At 43.7% G+C, this 9,969-nt stretch overlaps 1 protein-coding gene across 1 annotated transcript; it reads left to right on the top strand.

The window, feature by feature from the left end:
• The first annotated feature begins 2,659 nt into the window (after positions 1 to 2,659).
• Positions 2,660 to 6,935, top strand: B3GNT8 (UDP-GlcNAc:betaGal beta-1,3-N-acetylglucosaminyltransferase 8). The gene is made up of 2 exons (XM_073641610.1): positions 2,660 to 2,783; positions 5,492 to 6,935. Exons 1-2 carry the CDS (start codon positions 2,751 to 2,753, stop codon positions 6,704 to 6,706), a joined length of 1,248 nt encoding a protein of 415 aa, XP_073497711.1. The 5' UTR covers positions 2,660 to 2,750; the 3' UTR covers positions 6,707 to 6,935.
• Positions 6,936 to 9,969: the final 3,034 nt, after the last annotated feature.

Genomic DNA, 9,969 nt, shown 5'->3' with positions numbered 1-9,969 from the left:
AATGCTTCAAAGTAAGGATGATTTGGAGCTGGGATGTCATTAAACACATAGATGGCCAAAATGAAAAACTTGGACAAAGTCGCGGCCCAACCAGAATACAAAATAATGGGCCCCACATAGCCCTCCATACAGAACAATGGGCCTCCTGTAGTCCTCCATACAGAACAATGGGCCCCCCGTAGTCCTCCAGACAGAATAATGGGCCCCCGTAGTCCTCCAGACAGAATAATGGGCCCCCCGTAGTCCTCCAGACAGAATAATGGGCCCCCCGTAGTCCTCCAGACAGAATAATGGGCCCCCCGTAGTCCTCCAGACAGAATAATGGGCCCCCATAGTCCTCCAGGCAGAATAATGGCCCCCCCCATAGTCCTCCAGGCAGAATAATGGGCCCCCCATAGTCCTCCAGGCAGAATAATGGGCCCCCCATAGTCCTCCAGGCAGAATAATGGGGCCCCCATAGTCCTCCAGACAGAATAATGGGCCTCACATAATCCTACATACAGAATAATGGGCCCCACGTAGTCCTACATACAGAATAATGGGCCCCACGTAGTCCTACATACAGAATAATGGGCCCCACATAGTCCTCCATACAGAATAATGGGCCTCACATACTGTAGTCCTCCATACAGAATAATGGGCCCCACATAGTCCTCCATAAAGAATAATGGGCCCCACATAATCCGCTATATAGTATAATGGGCCCCACATAGTCCTCCATAGAGAATAATGGGCCCCACATAGTCCTCCATACAGAATAATGGGCCCCACATAGTCCTCCATACAGAATAGGCCCCACATAGTCCGCCATACAGAATAATAGGCCCCACATAGTCCTCCATACAGTATAATGGGCCCCACATAGTCCTCCATACAGTATAATGGCCCCACATAGTCCTCCATACAGTATAATGGGCCCCACATAGTCCTCCATACAGTATAATGGCCCCACATAGTCCCCCATACAGTATAATGGGCCCCACATAGTCCTCCATACGGTATAATGGGCCCTACACAGTCCTCCATACAGAATAATGACCCCACATAGTCCTCCATACAGAATAATGACCCCACATAGGGATGGCAGTTCTGGTGTCGTGGGTCAAATATAACCACCCTATGGGCCAGATTTGGCCCCCGAGTCGGAGCTTGACATGTATGCTTTGGAGAGTCTGATTGGCTCAAAATTTATTCTGCAGCAGGACAACGGCCCCAAACATCTTGCCAATGTCATTAAGAACTATCCTCACCTTAAAGAAGACCAAGGAGTCCTGGAAGTGATCCGGCCCCCACAGAGCCCTAATCTCACATCATCCAGTCTGGGATCACATGAAGAGACAGAAGGATTTGCACAAGCGACAGCCACAGAAGATCATAGAATGTTAGAGTTGGGACATCGTGTCCAACCCCCTGCTCAATGCAGGATTCAATAAACCATCTCAGACAGATATCTGTCCAGCCTCTGTTTGAAGACTTCCATTGAAGGAGAACTCCCCACCTCTTGTGGCCGCCTGTCCCACTCATTGATCACCCTAACTGTCAACATTTTTTTTCTAATATCTAATCTGTATCTTCTCCCTTTCAGTTTCATCCCATTGCTTCTCGTGTTTCCATGTGCAAATGAGAATAAGGATAATCCATCTACAATGTGACAGCCCTTCAGACATTGGTAGACAGCTATTAAGTCTCTTCTTAGCCTTCTCTTTTGCAAGCTAAACATTCCCAGATCCTTTAACCCTTCCTCGTAGGACATAGTTTGCAGTCCGCTCACCATCCTGGTAGCTCTTCTCTGAACTTGCTCCAGTTTTTTTAAGTCTTTTTACCAGCAGGTCCCTTTCCAAGTTCCTGCAACGGAAAATCTACAGCAAACTCCACCATTGCAAAAAAATAAACATCTTGGGATTTCCTTGCAGACATGCTGCGTCGTTTCTGCAATGGGTAAAATCGACCTTGATATCAAAAGCATAATTTGCAGTGTCGCAGTGCTAATTTTCCCTTTGGCGTATATATGAGATTAACACTATTAGTGCTTGCTCACATGAGCAAATACCTTGGTGTATCGGACAGCACACAGACTTCTAAGAGGTAGTGCTGATCAGCGTTTTTTTTTCTCATACAGATTCGGCGTGAGAAAAAAATCGCAGCATGCTGTGCGTGGCAGCGCAAATCAGATGCCACATATTCAAGTCTATGGGTGCGTGGAAATCGTTGGACTGCACTTGAATGACATCCGAGTGCAGACTGATTTCCGCTGACTCACACAATGAAGAAGATGGAGAAATTTTGCTCTCCGTCTTTTCACTTGTGCTACAATTCTCTCATGCGAGAGAATCAGATCACACTAAGATGACACTCGGGTCAAATTCTGATCAGAGTTTGATCCGAGTGTCATTTACATAATTGATCCGATTCTCTCGGAAGAAAGAATATACGCGCATGTGATCCAGGCCTTACCGTAATACACATGCAATTTTGCATGAAAAAATGCACTGCATATATGACCCTAAATTTGTCAATGGTCCTGCGTACCACCGATCAGATCTTGGAAGAGATCATCAGGGTTCATTCTTTGCTGAATTATTTATCGCTGCTGAGACTCTTGCGTTATTCAGGAGAATAAAATCACTCATGAGACAGAGAGGAGGAGAGAAAGGGAGGGGGAGACGCCTGGGTACAGTACAGTAATCAAGTAAATAGGAGGAGGCAGCGGCAGCCAGGGAGTGGTGAAGAAGACTCAAGTCACTGAACCGATGCTGGAATTATCTGTGCCACATCTATGTAAGGTAAGACGGGTGTCTGACAACCACGCTACATGTCACACGGGGCAGCTGGGATTACCGGCTCCATTAGGCAGATTAAGGTATATATCCCAGTGCATGCAGAAGGGATAGAAAGCAGTGTAGGATTTTTACGGTGACAGCTATTAGCCGCTGATCTCCCCGGGAATCTTTAGTCATCAGTAAGCATCCGTCTAGAGGAGATGCTGCTTCATCATCACTATGGGACGCTATCATTGTGATGAACTGCAGAACTAGAAGTCTAAGGACCTGTTCCCACGTAATAGAAATACGATTTTTTTTTGTCTGTGTTTAACAATTGATGCAAAGTATGAAAACCTGTCAGGCTTTTTTTTTTCATTATTATTTCAATTATTTATTATTTTTTTCCTGAAGGCATTTATGGAGAAACTGAAAAAAAAAAAGAATTTAAAAATAAAACAAAACATACAATTGCGTTTAAGTGCAACCTGCAATAAGAAAAACAAAAAAACATGAAAAAAATCTGCACCAAAAGCAAAAACATTTGGGAAAATTCAGCAAAAAGCAATAATTGGAGCTAATTGCTATTGCGCATTTTGATGTGGGAAAAAAAGGGAGATAAACTTAACCTTGTTCCCGTATGCAGAAATGATGCCTTTTTTTTCTGCAGGTATTGCACTAAAATATGCAATAGCAATCAGCACTATTGCATTTTTTATGCAGTTTTCCCCTTTTTTATGTGTTTTTTATGTAGATTAGGTGCAGCATTTTTTAGGGAAACTCTGGGATTCTGCACTTAAAAAGGCGATTACGTTTTCCATCGGCACACTGCAATTGCATCAGAAAGATTGTTTCGGTGATCGCGCCACTTAAATGCTGCAGTCAGGGATTAACAACGGCATTTAAGGCGTTAAACAGCAGCCACTGCCGTTAGAGGCGGTTGTTGGCAGTATAACACAGCCGGCACCTAAAATCGAGAAGGCGTTATCCCTGATTTTTTTTTTTTACCCCGAATTCCATTAGTCTAATTGCCTCTCTCGCTGGCTAATTTCTTACATCTTTTTCTGGCTTCTCTATAATTGTGTCTGCTAAGTATGATTTGGGCGATCCTTTAGTGGCGCCCATGTGACTCCTCTAAACTACATTTCCCACAACCCCCTGCTTCTCCAGGCTCCCTGCTTTACTACTCCAAACATCACTGTGATCTCCTGGTGATAAGAGGAGACATGGTGCTGTGTAATGTAGTAATAAATGTAATTTGTGTCTGTCCCCATCACCCCGAGTAAAGGTTTCTAGTCCTGAAAATCTCTGAGTTTCTTCTTTATTGTCCATAGCAACCAATCACAGTGCAGCTTTCATTACACCAGAGCTATTTAAAAATTGAAAGCTGGACTCTGATTGGTTGCTATGGGCAACAAAGACAGATAAAGGCCTAGTTGTATTTATAGGTATGAGGGGGCCATTGTAACAAATATGAAATATTCATGCTTCTAATGAGAAGAAACATTGTTGGTGCAGTGGCTGGTACTTCTGCGCTTGTTCAGCCGTGTCTATAACACGGCAGAGCTGCATAGATGGAGAGGAGAGGAGCTGTTCCCCCTTTGAGAGGAGCGGGGAGCACAGTGCCCATGTTTTCCCTGTGTAGTGAGGATGGTGCAATCACACATGCGCCATCTCACTGCAAACTAAGAAAAGGATTACCCACTGTAGAAGAAGAATATTAGGTGTCTACTGAGCATGTGCGACCCATCTTGAAAGAACTGGAGGACGTAACCGTGGGCAACCAAATAAGCAAAAGCCTCTGGCATACTAGTTTTCAGGGGGTGATATTGTGAGCAGAGAGCACATTTGGAAATTGATTGCATTTTTATTTTAGGATTTCAAGCTACTAAACTGTGATTGATATTATGGGAATGACCCTTTGAGTTGGGTTTCACCCATCTGTGTTCGGATCGCAATACCTGAGTGGTCCGCTAGGTCTCCTGACCTGAGCTAACTTTCTCATTAGCTCAGGTCAGGAGACCCGGTGGTCGGACCGGGTATTGTGATCCTAGCATGGTCCATGTTACATGGAAGTGTGAAACCGACCTTAAAGACGTGACATAAATGTGTGCCCCACCTCTCCAGAAAAGGGGACCCCCATCTTCCCTGGTGAGGTGGCCACCACATCCCCACCAGAGAATGAATGGAGAGGTGGCTCCATGTAGTTGTTGTCGACAGCCAGGCAAGTGTCACCTCTACACCCTCATTCCCAGGACTGGTGGGGGTCCTAAAGTTCAGATTCCCCACTGATAATAAAGTGATGGCATATTCTAGCAATATACCATCATTTTATAAGATGGGAATACATCTTTACAAGATTTCCTCCACATAAGTCTTTGATGTGCCATAGAGCACCATTGAGTTGAAAGATGCATGGTTCAGCACCACTAGGGCTTTACTTGACGGAAAACCAGTAGGATCTCTGAGTTCAGGCTTGTTCTCTAAAAAACATTGCATATACCGGTGGTCTTAAACCTATGGATTTCCAGATGTTGCGAGACTCAAGCTGTCACCATGTTATGCTGTGAGTTGTAGTTTCGCAATAGTTGTAGAGCCATAGGTTGGAGATCCTTGTATTAACATAATGAAATAAAGGTGAGACCTTTTCTTGTGTATATATATATATAGTGTGTCTGGCTCATATACTTTGTGCAGGACTAATAATTTATATTTGTGATATTTTTTTCCAGCCCATGCAACGGCCAGCCATGGTGAGATGCCGGAAGTTCAGCATCTCGGTCATTGCCCTTCTTACTCTCTTTGTCATCAAAATTTTCATTGACTTGAGTTATCCTCCTTTCGAATTTTCTGACCCATCATCTATTTCTCCAGAACCTTCCAACAGCGCACTGATACTGTTGGAGTCCTTACAAGATGACGAGAAGGCAACCTTGGCAGCTCTTCATTCCTTGGCACAGAACTTGAAAAAACTGGTGCCTTTTGCTGAGGCCTACTGGAATATGAAGCAACTTCAGCTCCTGGACTTACAGAGGCCGTGGGCATGGACATGCAGTAGGTCCATGGCATGGATATCACCAAAGGAGCCATATTCAGACCTATTATTGACCTTCCTCAGACAGGGTCATTGCCGAAACCATAAAATGATCATTAACCAGCCATACAAATGTCCACTCAATAGCACTTTTCTTCTTCTGGCCATCAAGTCTTCGCCACAGAACTTTGCACAGAGACAGGCCGTAAGGGAAACCTGGGGGGCAGAGAAGAGCTATGGTGGGAAGTACGTCAGACTGGTCTTCCTCTTGGGAACAGTGCCAGTACTTGATCTGTCACCTCTCTTGGAGTATGAGAACAACCACTCGCATGATCTTCTTCAGTGGGACTTTGAAGACACCTTCTTCAACTTGACCTTGAAGGACCAGTTGTTTTTGGGGTGGGCGAGAACATATTGTACAAAAGCAACATACATACTTAAAGGTGATGATGATGTTTTTGTCCGGACGGCCAGCATAATGCGCGTCCTATCGTTACTCAGCAGCTATAGGATTCACTCACTCTATATGGGACATGTTGTGAAGTCTGCCAAACCTTACAGAGACCCTCAAAGTAAATACTACATACCTACTTCTTACTACATGGGGATGTATCCACCCTATGCCGGCGGAGGAGGGTATGTGTTTTCCGGATCTCTCACCCCATGGCTTTACCTGGTGTCCCATTTTGTGTTCCCATTTCCAATCGATGATGTCTACACTGGAATGTGCTTTATGGTTTTGGGGGTGAAACCAATTGGACACCCTGGATTTAAGACATTTAATACGCCAAAGAAATCAAAATCCTCAAACTGCTTGGAGAAAAAATTCCTTTTAGTACATCAGAAAAGCCCCCAAGAGATCTTGAAGATGTGGGGGGATGATTTTAAAGGGACCTTGACGCAGCCTTGCTGATACCGGTGATTTATTTTTACACCAGACTAAACTCGCAATTCCTCTGCCTTGACCTTTGAGGATGAAGTTAATGCCCGTGGCTTGGCACATTGCTAATCTGATGTGTTTTGGGGCATGGTTCGGTGCAAGACTTAACTGCCAGTATGTTCTCCTTATAGGAAATAATATGTTATTTATAATAAGGGTTTATCTATTGTGAGTGTTCAAATATACGAATACATATCCAATATTCTGCACTGTCCTCTGAAATTTCTTGGAACTCACCTTTAAAGGGATATTCCCATTTCCAAGATCCTATCCCAATATGTAACATTAAGAATATTAGCAAATACCTCCAATTACAAATTTAGTATAGTTCTTCAGATTCACTATGTTGCTTACCCCATGTGCAGGGCAATTGCAGTAGCTTAGGTATCCATGGTAATGAACACTCATATAGTGACAGTTAGTTAATTAGTTAGACAGCTCTTAGTGGTCATAGCCATGGCCATGGATACCTAAGCTACTGCAATGCCCTACATGAGGTGAGCGATATAGCGAATCAGAAGAACTATACTACATTTCTAATAGGAGGTATTTGCTAATATTATTGTTATTACACCTACTGCATATTGGGATAGGATCTTGGAGATGGGAATACCCCTTTAAGCTTTTGATCCTTTTAGATTACATTTAAAGGGTATGGTTAGTATAAATGTTTGTTTTATTTTAATTTTCAAACCACCCTGCAGCCATTTTTAAAATAAAAAAGGGTGGACAACTAGAGACTAGTCTAGAGACTAGAAAAAAAAAATGGACATGGTCTTCCAAAAGCAGTGCCACATCTGTTCACAGTTCATGTGTGCCATTGTAATTCATTCCCATTCCAAGTTCCTATCCCAAGATGTAGGTGTAATAATAAAAAATAATATTAGCAAAGATCTCCAATTAGAAATGAAGTATAGTTATTCTGATTCGCTATGTCACTTACCCCATGTGCGGGGCATTGCAGTAGCTTAGGTATCCATGGTTACAACCACTAACAGCTAACTAATGAACTGTCACTATATGAGTGGTCATAACTATGGTTACCTAAGCTACTACAATGTCCAGCACATGGGGTAAGCCACATAATTAATCAGAAGAACTACACTACATTTCTAATTGTATTAGTATTATTATTATTATTACACCTAGTACATATTAGGATAGGATCTGGGAGATGGGAATACCACTTTAAGGGAGCTAGACAGCAATAACGGGCACAACTCATGAGCGCATGGTGTCATTTCTGCTTTTGTTATCATGTACTGACCGTACTTGGCAACTAGATGGTAATGTGTCAATGGATCTTTCTGCTGCGTGAACTACTTTGAGGCTATAGACCTAGTTTGTTTAAAGGGAGTTGCTCTAAAAACAACATATATAACAGAATCACAGAGGTGATAAAAAAAACAAATGATTGATGGGACTCTGTTAGCGGAAACCCCCACTTATCGTGAGAATGAAGGACCAAAGGGGTACAGCAGTAGTGTCACGGATGTGTCAGGTGTAATTGACAGTCTCTCTGGATTTGGCTGTAGAAGGTCACTGCGCTTGGCATTACAGACGCATTCTTAATCCTTATTCCTTTAGGACCAAACAGCGACCTCCCTCCTGCTGCTGATTGACACACCCTTGCCTGGGAGTTAAAAACACTCAGTTTGCTCCACGGAATCGCCGGTGATACTTCTATGTACCTTTGTGCAGGCTTGGAGCACTAGCTTCTTCTCTGGTGCCCTCGGAGGACAGTTGGCATTACTCCTCTGGTGTCTGCTCAAGCTAAGTTTATCCCCTTTGTTTGTCTACCTTGTTGTCTTTAGTATGTAGTGGGGCCTGACCAGTGCTCACCCCTCCCCCTACCTATCTAGGGCCAAGCTCTAGGGACATTGAGGGCTTAGGGTCCTGTTCGGTGATAGGTGTGTAACCTATATAGGGACGGTAGGGTAGGCAGGGTGCTATTAGATCTGCCTAGGGGTCTCCACTCCCCCTTTCCCTAGTGTTTGGGCTTCCTTCCCCTCTTCCCTTTGTGTTGCACTTAGTCTTTCCCACAACTTGCGTGACAAGTAGTGAGCATGTGCGACCACAGTATATAGAGCAGTGGTCGTACATGCTCTCTGCTGCTCCATTAACACCTCCTTTCAGTAAGCCAGAGTCAATGACCATAAATAACTGTGTGACAATGGAGAGCACTGAACAAAGCGAATACCGGGCGGTGGTCACAGATTTACCCTTAAATCGAGGAAACAGATTTAACAGAGATCAATTATTTTTTTGTACATTTTATCCTTTTCTATCTAATGCACTTTATTACCATGATATCCGAGCCATTACTGTACATTAGTAAACCTCAATACATTGTGGTGAATAAGGAGTTAAAAGCATGACAACTCCCAGCAGTGCTCGGCGCACCCCACAGCCGGTAAAGCATGTGGAGCATAGGATCCAGCAGCACTCGTGAGCCATTACGAGGCCATTATTGAGAGTGATTATGGGACCGGTAATTGACTGAAAGCTGCCATCAAACATGGCGATTGTGGACGGCACGTAATGGATACGTCTCATTATGTAAATCTCACAACTGAAGACCTGCTTTACTTAATGAGGGTTAATTTGTACAAGCAGGAAATCACAGAATGGCGAGAAGAACAGACCGCTGCAGAACGGAGGATAATGGATGAGTGAAGAACATCAAGATGAGGGTCATCAGAAAATATAACCATGGCTTGTGGTGTCTTTGCAAAAGCTTCTCTCCTCTTGAGTAGTGGGATGTAAGGAGCAGTCCTCTCTCCACTCAGGATCCTGGAGGGAGTGGGGAAGGAGAGGTGCAAGGCCCGGGATGGCAGTGTGCGGAGGACAGCTCAGAAGCCACAGATCGTGTTATGTCATAACTGGGCGGTGTCCCCCTCCTCAAATTCCTCATCTGTTTATCAGTTGCCCGGTCATTGCCCCTTTTACACAAGTCGATCCAGGCTGTTAAAGGGGTATTCCCACCTCCAAGATCCTATCCCAATATGTAGTAGGTGTAAAAATAATAATATTAGCAAATACCTTTAATTAAAAATGTAGTATAGTTTTTTCTGATTCGCTATGTCTCTTTCCTCGTGTGCAGAACCTTGGTATCCATAGTTACGACCACTAACAACTAGCTGTCACTATATCAGTGGTCGTAATTATGGATACCTAAGGTCCAGCAATGCCTGCACATGAGGAAAGAGACATAGTGAATCAGAAAAACTATACTA

The sequence above is a fragment of the Phyllobates terribilis genome, unplaced genomic scaffold, assembly GCF_046119375.1.
Source record: "Phyllobates terribilis strain yellow unplaced genomic scaffold, ASM4611937v1 Scaffold_7__3_contigs__length_470593459, whole genome shotgun sequence".
Lineage (NCBI taxonomy): Eukaryota > Metazoa > Chordata > Amphibia > Anura > Dendrobatidae > Phyllobates > Phyllobates terribilis.
The sequence above is the reverse complement of the archived record's forward strand: the minus strand, read 5'-3'. Positions and strand labels throughout refer to the sequence as shown.

Coding starts and splice junctions, on each gene's coding strand:
- B3GNT8 (XM_073641610.1), top strand. CDS start 2,751: ATGCTGGAATTATCTGTGCCACATCTATGTAAG. Junction 2,784..5,491: donor CTGTGCCACATCTATGTAAG/GTAAGACGGGTG, acceptor ATTTTTTTCCAG/CCCATGCAACGGCCAGCCAT.